Genomic DNA, 25705 nt, shown 5'->3' on the forward strand with positions numbered 1-25705 from the left:
CAACATTGGCAAAAGAACAACAAGGCGTCAGCTTTGAAATATTATATTAATCTTTATTTCAATGTTGACAAAATACCCATAAAATTCAAAGCTCCTACCCTTTACAAAAATATGTCCTCTACTACAAATGTTCTCTGTAGTCTGTCTCAAGAAACCGTGCTGGCAAACCACAGTGTAGTGTGTTCATTAGCAGCCTCCTCGTAGTAAAGCCCAACATTCCCTATGTGTTTAGTCTCCCACCCACAAGTAACATACATTGCACAGTATATAAATTAAAAGGTTTCTCTTAAATTAGCATTCCACAAATATACATTTAGGAAACATGATTGTAATTTCATCCACAACAGATAATAGTCATAATAATAATAATTATGAGAATAATAATAACAACAAGCAGACTAATGTACATACATGAAGAAGCAGTTTCTGGTGCTGGCGACCCTTAGGTCTGGTGAACAGATGGAAAAAAAATGATGGTTTTGGTCCCACAGAGTATACATTAAATAGCGTCATCATGAGAGTACAAAAAACACAGCAGCTCAGCACAAGAAAAGGCAACTGAGTAGTTTTTTTTTTTCAAGCCAGTTCCAATGTAGAAGTCAATTTATCTTCTTATTCCATAGTGCAATTGAGCATATGAAGACGACCCTAGGAAATGGAAATGAAGATCTGAAATTAATTACATGCAACTGGGTGAACGCATCGATACTGAGAATGCTATTAGGATAGTGCCTAACATTGGAGAGCAAATCAGGACATGTATCAAATGCTTCCTATGTGTGAGAGGCTAAGTATGTTGGACTGTGTTTTCCAACAGCAATGCTGTGCTACGACCACTGTAACTTAAAAACACAGTTAAAAAGAGTCTCATTTCATGACAACTAAGTTTTGGGGAAACACAGACTTGTATATTCAACAGGATCCTAACAATTTTCCAAATGTTCTTATATGAAGAAGTCAAAAATAAGATATTGCTACACTCATAACTGTCATAAATGTGTTACAGAGGATTTAGCGGCTGAAAACACATGGTTATTCTTGGTTCATGAATGGTGATGTACTCTGAGCTACATTACCCTGTGGAATCTCAGTCAAATCCTAACTAACAAACACTGTCTCACAAATTCATAGTCATAACACTTGAAACAAACAGCTATATACTTCCACAAACACACACACACACACACACACACACACACACACACACACACACACACACACACACACACACACACACACACACACACACACACACACACACACACACACACACACACACACACACACACACACACACACACACACACACACACACACACACACACACACACACACCTTTACCTGACTGCACACTGCCCAGCCTCCTCTGCAGTGCTTCCAGCCTGGCAATGTAGTCTGTAAGTGCACGGTCAGGGTCGTAGTTCAGCAGATGAGAGCATGGTGTCCCTCCACCTGGTTCCCCAGCCACGCCATGGTACCTGCCCAGCCAACGCACACTCATTACACACAGAGCATATACACACACCTGACCAGAACTGCAATGCTGAGCCGATGGATGATTTTTAGAAGATAGCACAGATTCATCACTCTTGATCCACAGTGATGATGGCTAACGCAGTGACTTAGATGTTGACTAGCCATCCTCAAAACGTCCCCTGTAGTGAAGGGAGAGCGTTGTCACCCCACCCGGACTCGAACAGGGTGCCAAACATGCACTCTGACCGCAACGCCAAAGAGCCAGGCTCGATGGCATGGCAGTCAGAGCACATACTCATCTGTAGTGACGGCACATCGTCACAGGCCCTCAAGATGGGGAGTCTTGAGCAGTGAACGCTGGCACGCCGCGGAGCCACACCAGACGTACCTGTGCTGGGCTGAGAGGGCAAGCCGCACCAGACGTACCTGTGATGGGCTGAGAGGGCAAGCCGCACCAGACGTACCTGTGTTGGGCAGAGAGGGTTGAGCGGGGGGAGTCGCGGCCGGTCCTGCCCCTGCTGCTCCCGCGCCGGTCCCCGTACACCTCCACAATGCCTGGGTGCAGGAACGGGGAGTCGTGCCTCCCTTCCCCACCTGACAAGCAGGAACAGGAGGAGTGAGGAACATGCATATACACTCTGTGCAGAGGGTCAACTCAACCCTGAGTGTGTTGTATTAGCACCAATAGCACCATATTGACAGTCCAAAACTCACCAACCACCAAACTGTAATTCATTAAAAACGATATGTTGGCACAGCTGTCAGGTTTTAATACTTGTGGGCGGTGGGCGTCCTCACCTGTGATCTGGCTCAGGCCGTTTCTGTTGACACAGGGTGAGGTGCCAGAGCCTGTGCCAGTGGCCTTGTGCCATCTCTTCACCAGGAAACGCATCCTACAGACACAGCAAACAGGCAGTCAGGACAAGCAGCTCATCATCATCTTAAGGTGCCATGCACATTTAAACATCATTAGAGTAACCAAGTCGCACCTTAGTTTCTCAACACAACATAAGTTTATAAAAAAAATGCCAATATGCGTTTGAGCGTCAAAATAAATGTTGTGTTCAGTACAAAACAACCTAAGGCCTCCTGGGCATACTACGGCTCTGAAGTGGGTGTCAGTTCTCCCTCCGTACCTGGAGAGGGCGATGGAGACCCTGACGGCGGAGCGGAAGCGGGTGAAGCCGCGGCGGCGCTGGGTGATGTTCTCCAGGCAGGCGGGCGACGGGTGGCCGCCCATGCGGGCGATCAGTGCCAGCGTTGCCTCCTCGCACTCCTGGAAGCCGCCCAGCAGCAGCAGCAGGTACTTCTTCTGGTAGATCAGAGCCTTCCGGAAGCTCTCGGCACGCAGATACTTCCCGTACATCCGCTGAGGGAGAGGGGGGGAGGATGGGAGGTTAATCCAGGGGTTCCCACTCTGTTCATGGCAGCGTGTGTGTGTGTGTGTGTGTGTGTGTGCGTGTGTGTGTGTGTGTGAGTGAGAGAGAGAGAGAGTGCGTGTGTGTGTGTGTTTGTACCTTCAGTGCTGCGTTGTCAGCGTCAGGGCCACTCATGTCCCTAAGCGTGTCGTTGCGCATCTCTCCTCTGAGACGTGTCAGCTCTGCCTCTGCCAGCCGCAGGCCCTTCTCCAGGCGCGTGCGCTCCCGGCCCCACGCCTCCCGCTCCACGCTCAGCACCGCCAGCTCCTGATGCTCACCGCCCTTCCTGCTTGACTACAGAGGCCCACACAGGACCATCACCACAAGGTCACATTCAAGACAATTTATCAGCTCACAAAACAGATAGACCCAATTAATTAAGTGCTTTAGGTGTTTGTTTGTGTTAATGCTATAAATCAATAACAATAATAATAATAAAAAAACATTCTCCCTCTAAGATCAATCAAGTGATAATCTAGAGACTTTTAAAGACCTTATATTTAATAGTTAGACTATAGTGTGTTTTTGTCTCCTATGAGGACCAACAATTTTGAGTCAATTTTAAATCTCCAACAGGCATGTGGCTTTGCTGTCACACTGGCTGAGTATTTTCAATGATTAACATTATCCTCATTATTAACACATTAGCATCACTGCCAGGCTAACCATAATCATTATTGAAATTAGTGTATCACTGTCGGTGTATCATTTTAACAACAGGTGTTCTGTAAATGGTGCTTCACAGAGAGGCACAACAATAACTCCCTCAGAGAAACACTGTGATATTGATATTGATGATGATGATGATGATGATGATGATGAGGAGGAGGAGGACTCACGCTGTCGGAGCCCAGGCCCCTCTGGCGCAGGCGTCTCAGCTCGTCCTCCAGGCGCAGCAGCTGGTTGCGCAGGTCATTCTTCTCCTCCGTCAGGCGGCTCACGAAGCCCGTCAGCTCAGCATTCTGCCTAAGCAGGCGCTCCGTCAGCACGCTGGAGCTGCTGCCTCCCAGGAGGGCGGCGCTCTGGACACACACACACACACGCACAAGTTTCCACGTCATGTTCATCCTCAGTTTGTGGTGATATACTCGATAAATACGCTTCCAATTAGGCAAAACAAGCCTTTGTTTTTTTATGTGGTCTGGAACTACTATTGAACTATAGGTGGATAAGACTTAGCTAAAATACAAACAGATCTACAGTGGACAGAACTTTTAGAATCATTTTAAATCATGGTTTCATTGAAATTATCAATCATGATTTAATATTACAGGCATTATTATTATTATCATCATTATCAGTGGATTGTTTTGAATTTTAATTTGTATTTTAAATTGATACTTTTGTTTTGTAAGTGACTTTGTACATGAGCGTCTGCTAAATACCTTAACCATAACCATGACAGGAAGGTTTGAGAAAGACATGAGGGAGGTCTCACCTCAGGGGCTGGGGCTGGTGTCTGTGATGGGAGCTTGTGCTGTAGCATGGACAGCACCTCATCAACATTACTCTGGAGCCACGCAAGACCCTCTCTGTCCACCTCACCGCCTGTCAACCTGGAGAGAGATAGAGATAGAGATAGAGAGGGAGAGAGAAAGAGAGAGAGAGAGAGAGAGAAAGAGAGAGAGAGAGAGAGAGAAACAATGACAGAGCATAACAGAGAATCAGAGACCATTTTGAAGACCAGAATAGTAATATATACTGTATGTCCTCTCCTACATTGATACTGCGTTCTGTTTGAATAACAGCATTGTTCATCTGTCTATGTGAGTCTGTCTGGTCTGTCTAAAATCAAAGCATAACAGATTCAGCAGCTCTTCTGTGTTACCTGCCACTGGCGTCACTGGTCATGCCCTTGATCTTGGAGGCGATGAGCTGGAGCCTCTGCACCACTCGGTCCATGTTGCTGTTGCTGTTGATTTTGGCCTCGGTTGCCACGGCGACGCCAGCGGCAGCATGCTCGAGCAGCGAGGGTGTGCTGGAGTGGAGGGTGAGGCCGTCTCCGCTCTTCTGCTGCAGCACCCAGTCTCTGGTGCGGTCGCCACCCTCTCCCCGCCACAGCGCCTGAGCCTACGCAAAACAACACGGGTGCGTGTTAGCAAGCACTCTAATAGTCCAGTATGAATTCATATCCCAGATCAAGCAAACAAACAAACAAACCCCCATAAATACCTTTCTACACCCTGACACTCTCGTCAAAGCACAACCATTGATCGTCTGTGTGGTTGCCAAGCTATAACTATGGCTATACTGTGACCTCTGAGAGTCTGAACTATTAGTTAGCTGAGGAACAGAACTCAAATACAGGTGCTCAGTGACCTGTGCATTGGTGAGTCGTATAACTAACTTTTTAAAAATGCCCTTTAGAGAGACAGCATGGCAGTCTATGATCATGCACGCCCCTAGAATGCAGCCCCACCCTTGATCACATTCTAACCTTTAAATATGGCTATCAATAGGGAAAGCAAGATGTTCAATGTCACACACACACACACACACACACACACACACACACACACACACACACACACACACACACACACACACACACACACACACACACACACACACACACACAGGTGTGACACCAGCCTTACCATCTGGTTGGTGGGCGGAGACGTGGCCTCCCTGCCCACCGCTGATTGGCTGAGCTCGGCCACTCTCTCCTGCAGCGAGTCCCTCTCCTTCTCCAGCCTCTGTGCGCGCTCCTTCTCTCCCTCCACGCGCACCTGCGTCTCCTCCTGCCTCTTCTGCAGCCGCTCCAGCTGCGTGCGAGCCTCCTCCAGGGCGCGCTGCTCCTCGGCGGCCCGGGCGGCCTGCGCGCTGCGCTCCTCGTCCCAGCGGCGACCCTGCTGCACGGCCTCCAGCTTGTGCGCCTCCAGCTCGCCCAGCAGCTGCACCACGCGCGCCTGCTTCTGCTCCAGCTCCGTCTGCAGAGACTGCAGCAGCACCTCCATGGAGCCCACCGCGTCCTCCACCTGAACCGCACATTGATCCGTCGGTCAAATTAGTTTACCGCTCAAGTCACACAATCAGTTAGCCAATCAATCGCTCAGTCAAGCTATCAACCAATCATTTATTCAGACAGTCCATCATTCGATCAGTCAACTTGCTGATGGAAATATGGAATTCTACAATGACTAGCTGACCAGATATCTCAGATTTTTTCATGTAGCTGTAGTGAACATCCATGCCATGTTCAATATCGTCAACCAATAATCAACTAACTAAGTAAATGAGAACACACCGCATAATCATTCACCTGCTAGCATCACTCCTCAGCCTGTGCGGTATATATCTAATACATTAAATCGATCACTTCTACTGTTTATGCAACAAAACCTATGACCTTCATGGAGAATGAACTCTCATCCTCCAGGTATCCTCACCTGACTGCAGCCCCGCTCAGCCCGAGAGACTCCATCGGGTGAGTCTCCCTCTGGTGTTTGTGCGCTAGCGTCAGTGGGGCTTCTGGCTGCTTTCTGCTGCCTGAGCTGCGTGCTGAGCTCCCTCTCCCTCCCCAGGGCACCCTGCAGCTCCTGGGCCTGGGCCTGCTGGCTCTCCAACTGCACCTGAATGGGTTTAATGAAGTCATATTTCAGTCACATTTACATGGAATATGGAGGTAATATAAGGCCTGGGTGACAATAAACTAGTAAGTTGCACTCTAACATGAAAATAAAAATGAAGACTACTAGACAACTTAAAGGATTGAAATTATACAAATACATACAAGCAGCTTTGTGAATGGTATTATGTGAAAACCTTTAGTTAGAAACTTTTAGTGCGACTTACGTCTTATCTTAGTGGTAAGATCAAATGTTTTGTGAATAAGGGTCCTGAGAACTCTATTTTTACAGCTAAATGTAATGGTACAAACTAGTGCTGTCAGTTTAACGCGTTATTAACGGCGTTAACGCAAACCCATTTTAACGCCGTTCATTTTTTTATTATTATTTTTTTTAAATTAACGTTCTCTTTTTGGCCTCGCAAACTGTGTAGTAGGCTAACGTTACGGTTTGAGTGAATGGTGAGCGCGATACGGCGAAATGGATGATAAAAAACTTCTGAATGAAAAGTTTACTTTTAAAAGTTGTGTTGTGTAAAAGAAGCGAGCTTCACTGTTGTCTGAAAATGTCAACAGGCAGCTGGCTGAAAGCAAGTAGAAAGCAAGTAGTAGGCTTACCTTTTATTGGTAACCTAACTGTTACGGTTCATTGTTTCTGAAATAAGAGGCCTGACTGCTATGTTCCCAGCAAACTTAAAAAAAAGAAAATATTAAGCCATGGTTTAACTGCACTATAGGGTCCTTTTTTACCTGAAATGTGCACTTTATAATTTTATTTTGTACCGCCCTGTTTGGCAATGTTAGTTTTCAATAAAATAAAACATTTGCATAAAGCAAGCCAATCCACTTTTCCATGTTGATATATTATTGAAATAAAAATAAAATGATGGAAAAAATAAATAAACAAAGGGACATTTAAAATAGATAAAAATTTGCGATTAATCGCGATTAATTTTCAGTTAACTATGACATAAATGCGATTAATCGCGATTAAATATTTTAATCGTTTGACAGCACTAGTACAAACACATTGTAATTTTTACAGCTAGATGTAATTATAATACTACAATCACATTGTAATTATAAGGTATACAGCTAGATGTAATTGTAATACTACAATCACATTGTAATTATAAGGTCAGACAGAAGAGAGACTCTAACAGGGAGCCCCTCTTCCTCTTGGTCAGGCCCAAGACATCCGCTGACCTGCAGCTCCTTGGTTCTGCTCTGCTGTTGGGCCTGCTGGGCCTCCTGCTGCCGCTGCTGCTCCTGGAACTGGGCCTTGAGCTGGGCGCACTGCTGCGTCTCCTCCTCCAGGCTGGAGCTCAGCTCCGACACCAGGTTCTGCTGCTCCACCAGCGACAGCTTCAGGTCCTGGCACACAAAGCAAGAGAGGAGATGTTGAGAAAACAAATGAAGCATCAGGTAGTGGAGAAGCGTGTGAACCAGAGGGAAATGAGGGAAGTGTTGCCGCACGTTTTTATACAGATTAGCGGGTGCCATCAACTTAAAAAGAATAGAATGCACACAAGTGTTCTTCTGTGCAGAGAACCTCATACTTTGTTAGGGACCTCAATGATGTGTACTGCTCTGGATACTAAAGTACAAAAATGTCTCATTTAACCCTTGTGGGATGATCAAATTTGAAGTTCTGTTCACTGACCACAGTATTGCTGTGAATATCAATGGGCATCCTACACATTTCTACCTTCATGGGCTGCACACATACTCCTCACATGCGTTCATGCTTCCTCCCTTCTCCAACTTGATTAGTATGGAGTTTATTCTGGGGAGTTAAACTAGGTCAAGCAGTGTCATCCTCACTGCGCATCACACGACCACGTTGTGCCTTACCTCCAGCTCTTCTCTCTCCCCTTCCTCCTTCTTCTCCGACTTGCACTTCTCCTTCTCCAGGGCCCACTGGATCTCCCTTGCTTCCCTCTGCTCGTCCGCCAGCCTGTCGTTCAGAGAGTCCACCTCTGCAGCCTTCTGGGTCAGCTCCGCCCTGGGAGGCGCAAAAGGCAGCGGTCAAACCCACAGCATGTCAGTAAGAACGTGTGTTGTGTTGGGCCACATGGCGAAGGTCTTTTAGGAGGTGATCTGGGTGAGGTGTGGGTTTGGACTTGTAATACTTATAATATTATTATTATACCCAATTACCTTTGTGCAAATGTGATATATATCCATACATACATGACTATTTCCATACACAGTTATGGTTCTCCATCTGTTTTGTTCACGTGTCTATCCATGTGTACCTGAGTGTGTCCAGCTCCTTCAGGTGTTTGTGTTGGGCCTTGAGCGTGGTCTCCAGCTCCAGTCTAGTCTGGGCCAGCTCACTCTTGATCTCCTCCAGGAGCTGACGCTCCGCACGCACGGCCTGCTGGTCCTGAGGGCTCCCTGCTCCGGGCTGTGGCCCTCCGCTCTCAGGCTCGTGCTCATGGGAACCAGCAGCTACGCCTAGAGACAACGCAACCAATCAGTAACACGGAGGGTTGGCCTTTCAACACACAACATAATAAAGCCATTTTCATTATCTAGCATTCAATATTTATTAAGGAGTGTGTATTTAAGAATGCTGAAGTAATAGCATATCATTATGAATAATTAATATCGATTGTGGTGCTACCCACAAACACAGGAAATGGTCCAAGGGGAAATGGTTAAAGCCGTAATACTGTGAAACTAGATTTACTACCGGTGATGGGCACATCCTGCTGCTGCTGCTGCTGCTGCTGCTGCTGCTGCTGCTGCTGCTGCTGCTGTTGTTGTTGTTGTTGTTGTTGTTGTTGTTGTTGTTCTTCTTCTTGTGGATGCTGCTGTGACTGTTGCCATGGAGACATGATCTCCCTGACGCCCGTATCCAGTTGCAGATGTTCCATCTGGGCTCGGAGCTGCCGCACTTCTGTCAGCAGGCTGTTCCTGTCAGCGGTGTGCAGCGCGCCCAAGGCCTCCCTGTGCTGAGCATCCTGGGGTCGGGGAAATATTCAGTTAGTCTCACTGAGGCTCCAGGAGGGTTAACTCACTTAATAAGGACTATGCACTGAGGAGTTAAGGGAGCTTTATTCCACTTCGTTTTTGATGCCTGTTCAAACAATACAAAACAGATCAAAAGAAAACATGCTTCTCGACCTACTACGATGAAACTGTCAAGCCTCAGTAGACAGTGCGCATGCTTGACACATGCATGGATGTATGTATTCAGGTAAAAGTGCATGCATATGCATGTATTGATTGTGTGTGTGTGTGTGTGTGTGTGTGTGTGTGTGTGTGTGTGTGTGTGTGTGTGTGTGTGTGTGTGTGCAACTCCTAACCTGTTCTCTGAGCCTGTGTTCCAGCTGGTTGAGGTGGATGACTGCGTCGCTGGTGTCCAGCATCTCCAGCTGGCTGTAGAGGGCGCTCTTGAGCACGTCCCGCTCACGCCGGAACACTTGCTGCACCGCACCCAGCAGCTCCCCGCGCCAGTCACCCGCACCCTCCATTTGGCAAACACAGACACAGAGTTATGCGTGAGTCAGTCTGGAGACTCATTGACACACATTGAAATTGTCCACTGGATGGCATTTGAAAAACGAATGCTATGGATAGATTAGTCTCTATCACGCATAAGAAAACTAACAGGTTTTATCAGATGAATATTGAAAGCATCTGCATGTTTATTTTTTTATGTAGCATATTATGTAGCACTTCCTGGAATCACCAAAGTGCTAAACTCTTTTCTTTCTGATTTTACTGCACTGTGCCACTCTTAAGGAACGTGTTAAATGAATGACTAAACTGTTAGCGTATTGTTTCCATGGCGCCCAGAGCAGAGGCTCACCTGTGCTCCCTTGTGCGTCTGCAGCTTGGCGATGAGGGTTTTGAGGGACTCCACGGTGGCCATCAGGGCCTCCCTCTCTTTGGTCCAGCCCTGGAGGGGCAGGTGCGGGCCCAGCTCAGCCCCCTCCCCGCAGGGCAGCTCAGACAGCGAGAGCACCTGCATGCCCTCCGTGTGAACCTCACGTAACAGACTCTGGAAGGGTGGACAGGATGGCTTACAACCCAGGAACTTGCTAGATCCAAGACTACAATAGTGGGCAGTAATGGATAAGGCCAGAGCAAGCCAGCTATGGCATCCCAGCTCACCTTAATTCTGTCGGGGAGAACGTCGGTCTCGTTGTCCCGTCTGGCCCCTTCAGGGGTGGTTCTGAACTCTTGGTGCTGGTCAAACCCGGTGCGCTGGCTCCAGTCCGAACTGCTATCTGTAAACAATTCAGTTCAATGTTAGTTGAGTAGTGAAAAAAAGATATGAACAGTGAGCATTGTCTCCAGGCACTTACAGGCACCAAGTCCTTTACATTCACTAGGCCTGGGAGGAAAAAAAAAACCTTCTAACAAGAAGAAATCTTGAGCAGAACTCAAGCCTAATGGTGTGTCTGCTGGGGATTGGTGCAGGAGGAAGATGGAAGGAGAAGAAAAAAGAAGCCTAATAAAAAGGAGCCAAGAAATATGTCTCAAATAAGAAGAGCTGTGGCTGAAAATACAGGACGTGCACAGTGACTGTATCTCTCTACATCTACTGTTCAGTGTTTGGACTTTTTGGGTAATGAAACATTCAAAAATTGCTTTACAACTGATGCCTGAATTAAGATTTTCCCAGCTGAAGACTAATACACTATGAACTATGGAAATATTGGCATGGCTTGTAACTTTTATGCTTCTAATGCACTGTACAGACAAGAGTTCACTAAAGATGCTCACCACTTGTATAGCCATCTTTGACCTGTGGTCCAGGAGCATGTTCTTGTCTGGATGGCATAGCCTGCAAGCAAAAGGAGAAAAACAGAGTTAGTATATCAATAGTTAACCAAGGTTTAGAAATATATCAATCTCCTCTTGTCATCATGTGGATGCATAAGGCTGAATACGTTTAACTGAATCCAACACTAATATGTTGTGCATATCATATACAATATAGTGACAACTAGGGATGAGAATCGAGAACCGGTTCTTTTTTAGAACCGGTTCCTAGTGAACCGATTGTTTGGAATCGCCAGCCAAATTCTTTAATGGTTCTGCTATCGGTCCTTTGTGGCGTTGCGCATGCGCGAACTTCTTTAGTTTCCTCTTTCTTCTTCAGACTGCAGCAAACATGGCAACTAGGCAGAAGCGTTCTAAAGTTTGGCTCTATTTCACACGACAAAAATGACACCTACGCCACTTGTAACCTGTGTAAAAAGTCAATTTCGTCGAAGGGAGGAAATACAACAAATATGAATAAGCATTTGAACACACAGCATGGAATTAAATTACAGGAATGTCATGTCTTCGATGCATGCAGCAGCTCAGCTAATGTCGGCGCTTCATCTCTTTCTGTCAAGGGGAACTCTTCAAAAGTGATCACAACCACTCACTGTGTGAAGCAATTTGCCTTTATTGTGTGTAGTCGATCAAGTTATCTTCTGTCCCTTCGTTTGAAGCATACATTTTAGCTCCGGCATTGGTCTCCCATTATTGATCATTTCACGTTTGGATTGAAAGTCCAGTTTTGAGAAATGTTTGATCGTAACGGTGTTAATTATCGGAGGGCGTGTGTTATCAGCAAACGTTCGCGTTTTCGTGTCAACCCATTATTAAACTGAGCATATCGTCTTTTAATCCATTATTAAACTTAGCAGCTACGCTAGCTTGGCTATAGAATCTTCCATTTTCAGCCCCCTACATTGAGGCAGAGGTAGTGTTTGCCTCCCCTCTTAATGTGGCTTTATGTCAGCTCAGAAAATTCAGCGATTTTGTTAGTGCCATTTGTTTCATTGTGTAAACCAGCTTTCACTATATAGATAATCTCCATTTCCATCGAATTTAGCTGATGACGTTCAGAGTCAGACCGGTTCAGAGGCTGGTAGTCTGTCTGGGTCACAGGCTACAGCTAGCACGTCATGTACACCTCTAGCCCATCCTTTATTCGAGGCAGGGAAAAATAAAATGACCGAGGAGAGGATCAACGAATGTCACCGAGCAGTGACTAAGTTTGTGGTGAAAGGTTTGCACCCTTTTACTACGGTAGATGCCCCAGATTTTCGTTAGGTTAATTTCTAGGAACATGTTTAAATTAAACAATACATTTTATTTAAGTTATGTAAGTTTTATGTTAAGTTCAAGAGGAATATGTATAAATGTTTTTGGTTATTTCAATTTTTTTTAATGTGTATATACATACTGTATATGGTGTGTGCAGCATTATAGAAAATTATATAAAAGAAAATTAATGTAAATAAACCCGTTTGTGCTCTTTTTTTCACCCCTTGCCCAATAAGAATCGATAAAAGAATCGATAAGGAATCGAATCGATAAGCAGGAATCGATAAGGCATCGGAATCGTTAAAATCTTATCAATTCTCATCCCTAGTGACAACAGACAATTCCGGGGGAGAAAGTACAGCTCTACAGCTCCTCTACAGCTGAGCAGAGTTGTATCCAAGTCCACCTCATTTCAGCAGAGTTACGCATGCAGCCACTTAATATTCAGGCCATTGAACACGCTGCGCCAAGAGCAATCACCACCCACTGTAACACACTGCAGTGCACGCACTCTAACATAATACCCCCCCCCTGGGGCAACTTGTTGGGGTCTTTGTTATCCAAAGAAAAAGGGTGAAACACCAGAGAAAGTTGTATTGCTAATGAATCGCGCTGAACAAAAAATAACTAACTGCAGTGGGGAAAATGTGGCCACACTATCGTTCTTAGGTTCTAGATGACGTTGCTCAGTGTGTTTTTTATAAGGCTGTGTTGTTTACCTCAGAGCTCCGGAGTTTGTCAATGATGGCCTTCAGAGCTCTGCACTCATCCTCCAGGGCCTGCACGTCCCTCCTCAGTCCCTCGCTCTCGGAGATGTGCCTGGCCTCCATGTCCATGATCTCGGCGGCGTGGAGCTCCTGCATCTGCCCGATCCTCTCCTGGTACTCCCCGATCACCTCCGCCACCTCCTCCGAGGCCAGTGATACTTCAGGCACCGCCGCTGCTGCTGCTGCTGTCGCCGCCATCGGCCCCAGATTCGTCTGTGTTGCCACGTCAACGCCAACAGCTGCCTGTGCCCGACCATTCCCATTCACGGAGGATGAGGGAGAGGGGGACTTCTCTGGCTGCATGATCCCAGAGTTCTTCCTTGAGAGCGAGGGCCTGTCCTTCCCTCCACCGCCTCCCTTGTTCTTCCCACTGTGGTGATCTGGCTTGCCTCCTTTCTTCTTGGGCTGGGAGTGGGGTGGATGCTGATGCTGCTGCTGCTGTTGCTGCTGCTGCTGCTGTTGCTGCTGCTGTTGATGCTGCTGCTGCTGTTGATGCTGCTGCTGCTGTTGTTGTTGTTGTTGTTGTTGTTGTTGTTGCTGATGGGCTGCCTGGGCTGCCTGGGCCGCCTGGGCCGCCTGCTGTTCTTCTGACTGTGCCAGCGCGCTCTGCAGCCTCTGCAGCTCCTCCTGGAGCTGGCCGATGGAGAGGTCCCTGAGCTGCAGCTCCTGCTGGAGCTTGTCGCATCGCTCCCGGTAGCTGTTCAGCTCCTCTTTGGTGGAGGATGCCTCCTCACGCACCTCCTGCAGCTCTTGCAGCAGCTCGGTCACAGAGCCCTCACCGTCCACCCCAGAAGCCTGAGTAAAAACGTATGAGGTCAAGGTCAGAGGTCAAACACCCTAAGGTGGGTTTCATACAGAGACTCAATTTCAGTGGTTTCTCTATAGAATGCTGTGACTAGGGAAAAGGCGCTAAAAATAGGTGAACTTCTGCAGTCACGTCTTTTCTCAACAATGGGTTGTTGCTTAGCTAAATGTTAGCTATCTAGCTAAAGATAACGTATCATAGCAACAAACAACACACATGCAACCAATTTCCACCAGGCATTTTGGAATATTAGCATTGCGCCTTGAGTTTTAGAGACAAAAAAAGCATCTCGGTGTAAACGCTGCCTAATGGAGCTGCATGGGTGCACGCTATTTAATGCCAAGATGCTACTTACCCGGTGGAGTTTGTCCTTCAGCTGTGCTATGGTCATCTCTCTTGCCTTAAAATAGTAGAGGACAAAGTGTTAACTGGTGCAAAGTTCACAAGCCTGCATTGCTGAATGTGTTCTGTTTAAAATGATGCATCATTCACAACAGAGGTTCGGTTGACCAAGTAAGTTGCAGTTAATTAGATTTATTTTAGAATCACACATGAAGAGAAAAAACTGTAGTCAGATAGTGCCTGAAGGCGTGTTCTCTTACCAGCAGCTCCTCCTGTAGTTTGTCGCTGCGCTCCCTGTAGAGACTCAGCTCCTCTTTGGTGGAGGACGCCTCCTCACGCACCTCCTCCAGCTCCTGACGCAGCTCTGACACAACAGCAGGGTCCTCCACAGTGCCACCCTCAGAAGCCTGGGGGCACCAATCAAAAGCCAGGGAAGCAAAGGTCAAAGGGTCAAATGTCAAACCTTACATGCAGACAGAGTTCACACATGTTACTTTCTATGAGGTATGGAGGGATTTCAGTGTTTTTTATTTTATGCCTCAGCCATACCAAATGCCTGACACAAGCTTCATACGCATTCACATGGTTATTGTGAGTAGCTAGGCCTTCCTGTCTGCAGTCCTTGTATGCCTATACCTTTGCACCTTTCACACCTGGGACCAGCCGCCGACAGGTAGACCCCTACTGTTCCCACTTCCTGCCATACATCTAGAACCAGCCACCCCATACCCACTTTTAAGTGACTTTCAAGTTGTGTGTCATCTTCTCCTATATCTGAGCATGTCACGTGGAATTTCTGAGTGGAAACAAGTGTAAGGTTTGAGGTAACATCGCCACCCAAGACAAAGGGATGCAAGGCCAACACAGAGGAGACGTACCTCCTTGAGGTCCTCTTGTAGCTGAGCCATTGTTAAATCTTTGATCTGACAAGTAAAAACAAACCCATAACATGAATTAGAAGTGTACTCAGTTGTACTTACAATCTCTAATAAATGTACTGATTCAAAAGACATGTCAGCTATTGTTATATCTTTGATCTGACAAGTAAAAACAAACCCATAACATCAATTAGAAGTGTACTCAGTTGTACTTACAATCTCTAATAAGTGTACGGATTCAAAGACATGTCACTAATCTGGCCATGTTAAAGCAACACTATGCAACATTTTGACACTTTTTGGCATATGGTCACCAACACCTGTGTCTTTCCCACTAGCCATCCAGGATATGCACTATGTAGTTCTGTGTTCCGGTCTGGAACACCCGGCAAAAATGAAAGAAAAGCTTTCACAACATGACATTGCCAGTTATACTGCCAAAAGACACAAGTTGGTGTGTTGGCTAGCTTCTATCAGTATCAACTGGGCTGTTGGCGGTGTTTGCAAGGTTTTTGCATGCCTTGTAGGTAATTAGTTTGCTAGTTTTGGAACATAACTCCTTATTGCTGCTTTAATCAGTCTGATACCTGTAGCTCCTGCTGTAGTTTGTGGCTGTGCTCCCTGAGGCTGATCAGCTCCTCGTCAGTAGCCCTGCCCTTCTCCTGCACCTCCTGCAACTCCTGGAGGAGCTCAGGCACAGACGCCTCACTTCCTGAAGCCTGACATCGGAGAAGGTCAAAGGTCAAACATTGGGTTTGTACAATACTTATTTATCGAAATGGATATATGCAATGAAAGACTATGTATTGCTGCTTTATTCATAGAAGACAAATAATGCAACATTTTATTCAGCAAGTTCACCACGACGGGAAAGCTTATTCATGAATAAAATATAATCTAGGTCTTACTATCTGGGTGAACTTGCTGTTTTATAGGGCTCCTAAAATAAGATTTTGGCCAAATTGAGAGCTCTAAAAAGTAAAAATAGATGAGAGCACTGAGTGGGTACCTCTGAGGAGAGCGATGTCCTCTGCTGGGTTGGTTTTGTCCTCATCTGGCTGAGCAGGTCCATCAGCACGGCCAGCCTCCTCTCGTACTCCATCACCTCCTCCTCCGAGCTGGACAGCAGCTGCTTCTGGAGCTCCTGGTCCTTCTGCATGCCGCACAGGCCCTCCTCCAGCTCCCTCAGCTTCTCCGTCAGGAGGCCCACCTTACCCGCTGGGAGTGCGGATCTGCTGGCAGTCCTTGCCATCGAGCTGAAGCTGTGTGCCCCTAGCTCCCCCAGGGGGCTCAGTGATGTCAGGCCACCCAGATCCTCCACCTCCATGCTGGCCCCAAGCTGGAGCTCTTTGGTTTGGGCCCGGATGGCTCCGAGCTGAGCCTGGCTGACCAGCATGGCGGCCACCTTCTCCCTGAGTTTATCCTCCAGCTCGGTCACCCTGCGGTGGAGGCCGGAGGCGTCAGCCTGGGCCTGCACCACCTTGGACCGGCACACATCCAGTTCCAGGTCCTTCTCCTCCACGCAGGACTCTAGCTCCTCCACCCGCTGGCTCAGCACGTCCACCCGGGAGCTGGCGCTCTGCTCCAGGGCCTGCACCTCTGCCTGGGCCACCACCAGGGCGGCGGTCTTCTCCCTCAGCACCTCCTGGACCTCGGTGGCGGCCTTATCCGCAGACGCCCCTTCCTCCCGGAGGCTGTGGTAGCGCTCCTGGAGCTCATGATAGTCGGCCTTAACCGTGTCCAGCTCCTGCGTCACCTCGTCCATGCGCTGCTTCATCTCGTCCATCTCCTCCTGGCGGAGATATTCCTCCTCCTCCTCCTCCTCCTCCTCAGTGTGCAGGCTGTGTGGCGGCTTGTGCTCGATGTTGGCGATCTCCTGCTGGAGCTTGTCGATGACGGCGTGAAGCTGGTCCACCTCCTCTTCGCTGCTGCGCTTCAGGCGCTCCTGCTCACTGCGCAGGATCTCCACCTGCGACTCCAGCTCCCGGACCTGCTCGCTGCGCTCCTCCATCACCTGAAGGAGACGTTGGGGGGGGGGGGGGGGGGGGGGGGGGGACAGTCCATAAAGTGAGCTCACAGGGTAGGTGTATTCAATCAAGTGGGTTCACATTGAGCCGCATTCACACAACACACCACACCAGTTTTACCATTTTAGCAATGACCTCCAATAACCCCAAAATGACTGGATCGCACCACAGAGGTGTAGCCATTAGCCAACTGTGTGGTGAACGATGAGCACACAGACATATACACACCAACACCACACTTTCACCCCCACTTCAACAATAAATGACCCATAAACCTAGAATGATGGGCTGGTTATGGATTAAATTTAGACCTGGCTTTTAACCGAGCCATCTCTCAATCCAGGGCTAGGTTTAATAGCTTTCCTGGAACCCAGCGGGTCGTAAACAGCACAAACACAGTAAAACCACACAAGACGAATTAACATGGAGACGATCCACGTCAGTGTACACAGCCACTGGTCATTCCCGTCACGTCACATAACGAGTCTCACACACCCTACCCCAGAACTGCTCTCCAACTATGCCTCTCCTGGACTCAAAGGCTGACATTCATCCGATCCATATTTTTGGGAAAAGACAGAATGTAGATCTGATTTTTTTTTTTTCTCTAAAATACTGTAAATGACTATAAAATACTTTAAAGTGGGAGGAGAGGCTGGAGTAAGGTATGTGAGAAAGCACACATCACTACTAGGGATGGGAAAAGCAATAGGGGAGGCGGGGTATCTGTCCTCATTCCAAGTGGTCATTGGCCCATTCAGACGTTAAACAACAACAACAATAATAACAACCACAACAAAAATAAACTGCAAGGGAACACATTGGAACACAGTGCTCATTAGGCCCCATTCCACTGATGCTAAGTATAATTAATTTGTAGTTCAGGAGAGATTGTAATTACATTTCACAGTGTGATGGAATGAGGTCTAGAAGTAGCTGTGGTGCCGTTGAAATTACCATCGTCATTATTGTGTGGAAAACATTTTAGCATGAAGACTTGCTTAGTCTCCGAGCATATTTGGCTAGTCAATATTTGGCTGCACATGCTAAAATGTCCCACATCTAGACTTGAGGGAAAAGATTGGAAGGGGGTGTTCCTATGCTACACAACAGGTATCACACACAAGGAGTCACTTCACATCCACGGATGCAGCAATACACAGGCTATACACACACAGAGCATGCATGTGCTGAGGCTTGCACAGCGCTAGCATGCTAACTTTGTGTGTGTATAGGCCGTTACCTTGTTGTCGGGGGTGGCCTCCATGTGCTGGAGCTTAGCCAGCTGCTCATTGAGCAGGGCTATCTCCCTATCCTTCTGCTCCATCACCTTAAAGAGTTAGACACGTTGTCAACCCCCATGAGTCCTAAATGCTTTTGGTTCAGTTCTCAGCTCCAACCTAAGGCCTGTGTTTTTCATATGTATTTAGACTGTAATTATCTTCGATATTCTCAGTCTTCAAATATCATGTCCCAGATAATGAAGACCTTGAAATCAAACTAAGTTGTAATCACACTACAAACGCTGATGTTGCCTTCAGTAAGCATACTGAGACTACAGCAACATAATCATACATATAATATCATATATCATACACCAATCGTATGTCAAAAGTCAGGTGTATACAGGAAAATCACAACCTTTCAAGTTATCCAAACATTTGCCAGTAAAAAAACATCAAACCAAATACACCCTAAAGGTGTGGCATCCTGACATCATGACATCCAAAACGTCAAAATACTGCAAATTGCCTCAATAATCTGGCTCTTTAACTTTAGCTACCATTAGCATAAGGGAGCGTTAGCTTGAGGCCTACCTCCAGCAGGCTGGCCTTGGCCTCCAGCTCCAGCTGCTGGCTGCTCAGCTCCTTCCTCTGGATCTCCAGCTGCATGTGGAGCTGCTGCACCTCCTCGTTCTTGTTCTCCAGCTCCTCACGGAACTGCTCCAGCTGCTCCTCCAGATTACTAATCTGAACGTCACACAGAGCAGGGGAAGTGTTTTATTATTATTATTAATCTTATTATTATTATTATTAATAATAATAATAATAACAATACTACATCACATTTATATAGCGCTTTTCAGAGTTCTCTAAGATGCTTAATACTAGCCTATTCTTTTCAGTTAATTCATGTTCAGGTTTCACATAGTTTAAAATGAGCAATCCTTTTGCAGTCCTACATGGCACATGGTAATCAGGAGAAAGCACTGATTTCAATTTACAGATGTAAAAATACTAAATGTGGACCTGCACACATATATCAATATTAAAGTTTGCATTCATTTTGTTTACTTATTCACATATGCATTCTATATGAGAAGGCTTGTGTAAGTAATTTACACAGACAAGCAACTTTTCACATATCCAAGATACTGTATAGAGGCCCCACATCCCTTTTTCTGGTAGTACTGATGGTGTACTTGTTATGCCTGCATTTGTTGTCAGAGATCTTGGTGTACTATTTGTACTATTTATCTCTTATTAAGTCCGTCACCAAGATTTATTTATTTTACCTACGTAACATTGCTCGCCTTGGACTAGTAATGATGTGCAAACTCTGGCTCATGCCTTTATTATGTCTCTTATTGATTACTGTTACTCCCTCTTCACTGGCCTCTCTGTCAAATCTTTACAAACTTCTTTACTACAGTATATTCACAACTCTGCAGCTAGAGTTTCCACCCTTACTAAGCGTTCTGCTCACATCACCCCCATCCTTGGCGCTATATAAATGTAAAATTATTGTTAGTTGTACTGAGGTAAATGTATTTAGTTCCTTTCCACCAGGTGTGGTGCCTACCTCTTTCTCCTTCCTGTCCAGCGCCTCCCTCTCCGTCTGCAGCTGGGCCTCCAGGGTGCCATGCTCAGCCTCAGTCATGGGGGCATGCTGCCGAGACTCCTCCACCTGCCACACACACACACACACACACACACACACACACACACACACACACACACACACACACACACACACACACACACACGACACTACTGTAAAATATGCAATTCAGCAAAACATAAAGGGCTGATGCGCACATAGTCTAGCATCCACAGTCTAGCAAAAGAGATCACGACCACACACACACACACACACACACACACACTCACACAGCGGCATGACTGAACTAACTACGCACATACACTGCATGCTCACAGCAGTAACTGGCCAAATTTTAAAGCAGTTTACACAATCGGAGGAGAGGGAATATGGCACTTAGGCAAACCGTAAGAGTCACACACACAGCTCACTAAGACAGGAATGAATCATTACCAGCACATGCAATAACGCACCCACACACACACCATACACCTCTATCTATCACCAAGACAAACATCTACAGGCTATCTCATCATCTGTGAGCTGCAAAAGTCTCCATTGCCAGCTCTCGGTTCTACCACTATGAAGAATCAAGGATCATCAATGCAGCGGAGAACATCATTAACACGCTGCCCACACACACACACACAAACACACATCTCGACACTCCCCCTTCTTGCACACATGCTGTGAATCCCCCACCCACCGTGAGGAATAACCTTGGCTGTCAGAGGAAGACCACAGATGACGCACACACACACACACAAACAGTAGCACCAGCGACGGTAGCAGCAGCAGCAGACACAAAAAGAGAGGGAAAAGGAGGGGAGGGGAGAGGAGGGAAGGAGAGAATGAGAGGGAGGAGAATGAGGGAGGGGTAACGATGCTGACACAAAAAATGAAGGAGGGTGGGAGAGAGAGAGGGGAGGAAGAAGAGGGAAAGAGGAAGAGAGAAGAGGAAGCTAAAAGGAAGAAATGAGGCACAGACACCAATGAAGAAGGATACAGAGAGTGAGATGGATACAGAGTGAGATGGAAGCGCACAGATGAGAGAGAAAGAGGACGTGCAAGATGCTGTCAGTGCACCTCTAGCCCGCAGGGACCAGGTGCTGACACCAAACGCATGATGGAAACAGCGGAGGTGAAACGAAGGAAGAACGGACAAAATACAGTGAAGGAGGTAAGACAAAGAATACCAGAGAGAGAGAGAGAGAGAGAGAGAGAGAGGGAGAGAGAGAGAGGGAAAGATACAGAGAGAGAGAGAGCGAGAGAGACAGCAAGAGATAGGGAGAGAGGGGGAGAGAGACAGAGAGAGAGGGACGGAGAGAGAGAGAGGGAGAGATACAGAGAGAGGGAGAGATACAGAGAGAGAGAGATAGTGAAAAAGAGAGAGAGAGAGAGAGAGAGAGAGAGAGAGAGAGAGAGACTCACCCTGTGCAGGGCGTCTGTGCTGGTGAGCAGGGCCTGCTCTAGCTGGTGCACGCGCTCGCCCAGCCGCTCCAGCTCCTCGTCCCGCTCGGTCGCCTCCCGCTGCAGCTGCTCGCTCCGCAGCAGCAGCTCGCTGCACCAGTCCGACTTCTCCTGCAGCTGAGTGTTCAGACGCTCCACCTGACACACACACACACACAGGCAAGGAGAGGGATGGAGAGAGGGAAGAAGAGAGAGAGAGAGAGAGAGACAAAGAGGGAGAGAGAGAGAAGGAGGGAGTGGGAAGGAGAAAGAGGGGGAGTCCATGTGACGTTATGTGGGGGAGGGGGGGGGGGAGTGAAAAAAGAGAGACCACAGGAAGGGGGAATGAGACAGTGGAGTAAATAGGAAGAAGGGATGGAGAGGAAGAAGGGATGGAGGTGGGGGAAAGGGGGAGGGAGAGATAGAAGGTAAGAGGGAATAAAAAGAAGGAGAAAATTATTAATGACAGAGAGAGGCGGGACCGTGAGAAAGAGCACACGCCTCTTTCTTTGCAACGTCACTCAAGTTGGTCAGCTGATGAACCATGAGATAAAAGCTATCAACATGCTGACATCTTGCCTACGGCAAAAAACATGCAAACAGAAATATTAATAACGTTCAAGCTGACATATATAATTTATTTTCAATTACACAAGTGCTTTTTTAAGGCTGCCATGATAGGCAGGCACTGGGGGGAAAAGCAGCCTCCTTCTGAACCAACCATTCCCACCCCTCTGGCTCTCTGGCAGCAAACCATCGCCATGGAAACAACTTAATGGGCAGAGGAGAACTCTGGATAAACGAGAGCCGTCGCTCCCGGTGACCCAGAGGAAAGGGAAAGTATATGGGGTGATTTTTTTAAAAGGGCTTTCACGCAGGAGACAATATTTACCACCAGTTCCTGTTTGACGAGTCTGACATCAGGTGCTGTTTGCTCAGGTAATGCTATCTACACACTGTTTACCAGGACACCCTGCCTTATATTCAAAGTGAGAGAGGGAGTGTGTGTGTGTGTGTGTGTGTGTGTGTGTGTGTGTGTGTGTGTGTGTGTGTGTGTGTGTGTGTGTGTGTGTGGTGTGTGTGTGTGTGTGTGTGTGTGTGACAAAGAAGAATGAAAGAAAGAGTGCAAAGGAAAAAAAAAAGACTTTTGGGTTTGAGATGGTGATCATCTGATTCCCCTCCCATTGTGACAAGACAAAGAGAAGGGAAACTTGCTGGTGGGTCTCTCAGGCTCTGGCTTAAAAGGCTGAGGCTTTTATGAAACAAGGGGGGGGGGTGGAAACTAATGTTGCTGGGTGTCTTTGTGTCTCACTCTGATACTCAGGAGGCTGCTATTACCTTTTCCTGACAGTGCCACCCCACAGGCCACAGGAGTCTACCATTGCTATTCTAGGACCACATTTACTAGATTAGGAGCAGTGCTAATAAAGACTCTCTCTGCTAGCGGATACAATCCTCATTTGTAAACCCTGTTTGCTTTGCTCCCATCACTGATGTATTGTGGCTCGCAGGCTGGTTTCTCTGCTGGGGTTTCATGTGATGTTTTGGGCTGTGTTTGTTTACAGGGGGGCTGCTGGAGGGCTCACCTCTCGGTCTCTCTGCTCGCTGGCGCCCTGAGATTTGGGAGGGTTCTTCAGCTGCTGCTCCAGCTTGTGGATCTCCTGCTGGAAGACATCGCGCTCGTGCTCCCTGTCCATCGCTTGCTCCTTGAGGCACAAAGGCAGATGGAGAGACAGAAAGAGGAGGAGAGAGAGAAAGAGGGAGGGAGAGAGAGAGAGAAAGAGAGACCGATAGAGGAGAGGGAAGAGAGAGAGAGAGAGAGAAAGAGGAGAGAGACAGAAAGAGGAGAGAGACAGAGACAGAAAGAGGAGAGAGAGAGAGACAAAGAAATAGAACGAAATGGAGATGAGTATAATGGCAAGACAGAAGCTTGTGTCAACACCTACCTTTCAAAAGGAATTATTTTATATTAGATTATTTTAATAATTACTAATGCTGTATAACGGTCAGAATCTGTAACACTACCATCATACAGTAACTAAATACATGTGACCTGTATGTCAGGATTTCATGGGGACTTTCTGTCACAGCAGCAGAAGCAGCAGCTGTTTCTCACAGCAGGAATGTATGTTAAAAATAACAGGTGAAAGAAATCACCAGACAAGCCATAAAACAGCGTGCTCTAAAACAGGAGATCTCTAAATGTGTTCACTCGCAGCACCTTGTAAAACAAAATGAATCACCAGCCATTGCCCTGATGTTCCAAAGTCCATGTAATCTATACGGCTACAGCTCAATTACAATCACTTTACGAGAGAAACAAATCAAAGTAAACAGCCACTTAAAGTTCCTAGAATGGCTGTGACGATATTTTGTCCTTTATATGGTCAAGACATTACGCAAAGTAGCATACGCCTCCTTAGCTGTCAACCTTTCAGCGACTTGCAGTACATCAATGTCAAGTTAACACGGAGGAGCCTGTGAAGATTTCTGCAAGCTCCTCATACTCCAGACAGACACCACTCCACGTCTTACCTCACATGTAACACAAATCCTTTTATTTGGTTGGATTTATTTACTAAGTAATATGAATTATTTAATAAATCAAAGTTAGAATGGAATAAAATGTGAAATTAAATGTAGTGTACGTTTAGGGTCTAGCGCTTCAAACAGTCTCAACAACATCAATGTTATTTTACAGTAGTCAATTTGTTTTGATAAACTAGGATCATCTAAATACAGGATTAGTCTTAATATTCTCTTCCTTTTTTTCAATTTCAACATATTAAATAAATCCGATTTCATTTTATCATGTGTGTTTGCAGTGGTGATGGTGACTATGACTGATAATCCACTCACGTCCAGGAACTTGCGGTTCTTCTCCAGCTGCTTCTCCAAGGCCTGGATCTGCTGGCGCAGGTCTGCGGCCTCGGTGCTGTGGGCCTGCTCCGTCTCGATGCCGCGGTTCACCTGTTCCTCCAGCTCGGCTTCTAGAAGCTTCAGCTGCTTCTGCAGCACGGTGCTCTCCTTCTCCGCCTGCAGCTGCACCTCCACCTTCTCCATCATCAGCTTCTCCGTCTCCTCCAGCAGGTCTGAGACGGGAGCGGGGGAGAGAATCCAAGAGAAGGAAGAGGATGGTGTAAGATGAGAAGTAATCGCTTGAGCACATCGAGCCTGGAGAGAAGTACTCCTCAGGCTGGAGCTCCATGATGGCTTCACCCACTGACCAGAAAAAAACATCTGAACCCTCAGAAGGCAGCATGGGTAGCTCTCCGTATGCACCTCCTCAGAAGGCAGCATGGGTAGCTCTCCGTATGCACCTCCTCAGAAGGCAGCATGGGTAGCTCTCCGTATGCACCTCCTCAGAAGGCAGCATGGGTAGCTCTCCGTATGCACCTCCTCAGAAGGCAGCATGGGTAGCTCTCCGTATGCACCTCCTCAGAAGGCAGCATGGGTAGCTCTCCGTATGCACCTCCTCAGAAGGCAGCATGGGTAGCTCTCCGTATGCACCTCCTCAGAAGGCAGCATGGGTAGCTCTCCGTATGCACCTCCTCAGAAGGCAGCATGGGTAGCTCTCCGTATGCACCTCCTCAGAAGGCAGCATGGGTAGCTCTCCGTATGCACCTCCTCAGAGAGCGTATACGAGTGGGCCTCCATGCCAGCAAGCTTGCGATTGACGGTCAGCGTTTATTTATTTTTTTCAGGTCTGTGGGTGAAACCTGAGCTAGCACCATGGAGCGGTGACTTGAGGAATATCTGGCTCCAGAGATGGGACTCTTTCAACACAGATATTGATTAGTGCTAAACAAGAGGAGGCAGACTGGAGCTAGAATTGTACTCATGTCAGAAATATAAACAAAATAATGGCAATTAAATCACTAGGAAGACATTCATTGAATGACTATTTGCCATAGCTGTATTGCTTCAATACAGAACTTTAAATGACATGATTGGCCAGTGCTCTCTCCACATAATGGTGGAGTTATTACATAATCAACTGCTGAACGCACCATCACAACAGGTCTCCATTTCTGCCTCCTCCGCAGGTTATGACATAAATCACAGTGCCATCCCATCCTGATTACCCATGATTAC

At 47.0% G+C, this 25705-nt stretch overlaps 1 protein-coding gene across 1 annotated transcript in view; it reads right to left on the reverse strand.

The window, feature by feature from the left end:
* Nucleotides 1-32: 32 nt before the first annotated feature.
* The window catches only part of akap9 (A kinase (PRKA) anchor protein 9), an 85955-nt gene continuing 60282 nt past the window's right edge, over nucleotides 33-25705 (reverse strand). The window contains exons 26-58 of the mRNA XM_031586672.2: nucleotides 24470-24702; nucleotides 23197-23316; nucleotides 21593-21769; nucleotides 20144-20248; nucleotides 19159-19311; nucleotides 18585-18671; nucleotides 16324-17328; nucleotides 15902-16033; nucleotides 15315-15359; nucleotides 14697-14843; nucleotides 14450-14494; nucleotides 13791-14084; nucleotides 13242-13757; nucleotides 11203-11263; nucleotides 10588-10703; nucleotides 10283-10474; nucleotides 9777-9938; nucleotides 9231-9431; nucleotides 9161-9194; nucleotides 8721-8922; nucleotides 8317-8467; nucleotides 7669-7836; nucleotides 6284-6466; nucleotides 5492-5872; nucleotides 4723-4964; nucleotides 4333-4450; nucleotides 3734-3916; nucleotides 2994-3188; nucleotides 2613-2845; nucleotides 2275-2369; nucleotides 1941-2070; nucleotides 1336-1478; nucleotides 33-648 (exon numbers count right to left, since the gene is read on the reverse strand). Coding sequence (XP_031442532.1) covers nucleotides 605-648; nucleotides 1336-1478; nucleotides 1941-2070; nucleotides 2275-2369; nucleotides 2613-2845; nucleotides 2994-3188; nucleotides 3734-3916; nucleotides 4333-4450; nucleotides 4723-4964; nucleotides 5492-5872; nucleotides 6284-6466; nucleotides 7669-7836; nucleotides 8317-8467; nucleotides 8721-8922; nucleotides 9161-9194; nucleotides 9231-9431; nucleotides 9777-9938; nucleotides 10283-10474; nucleotides 10588-10703; nucleotides 11203-11263; nucleotides 13242-13757; nucleotides 13791-14084; nucleotides 14450-14494; nucleotides 14697-14843; nucleotides 15315-15359; nucleotides 15902-16033; nucleotides 16324-17328; nucleotides 18585-18671; nucleotides 19159-19311; nucleotides 20144-20248; nucleotides 21593-21769; nucleotides 23197-23316; nucleotides 24470-24702 — 6293 coding nt within the window. The 3' untranslated portion in view covers nucleotides 33-604. The remainder of the gene's footprint in view (nucleotides 649-1335; nucleotides 1479-1940; nucleotides 2071-2274; nucleotides 2370-2612; nucleotides 2846-2993; nucleotides 3189-3733; nucleotides 3917-4332; nucleotides 4451-4722; nucleotides 4965-5491; nucleotides 5873-6283; nucleotides 6467-7668; nucleotides 7837-8316; nucleotides 8468-8720; nucleotides 8923-9160; nucleotides 9195-9230; nucleotides 9432-9776; nucleotides 9939-10282; nucleotides 10475-10587; nucleotides 10704-11202; nucleotides 11264-13241; nucleotides 13758-13790; nucleotides 14085-14449; nucleotides 14495-14696; nucleotides 14844-15314; nucleotides 15360-15901; nucleotides 16034-16323; nucleotides 17329-18584; nucleotides 18672-19158; nucleotides 19312-20143; nucleotides 20249-21592; nucleotides 21770-23196; nucleotides 23317-24469; nucleotides 24703-25705) is intronic.

The sequence above is a fragment of the Clupea harengus genome, chromosome 19 (assembly GCF_900700415.2).
Source record: "Clupea harengus chromosome 19, Ch_v2.0.2, whole genome shotgun sequence".
NCBI classification, from domain to species: domain Eukaryota; kingdom Metazoa; phylum Chordata; class Actinopteri; order Clupeiformes; family Clupeidae; genus Clupea; species Clupea harengus.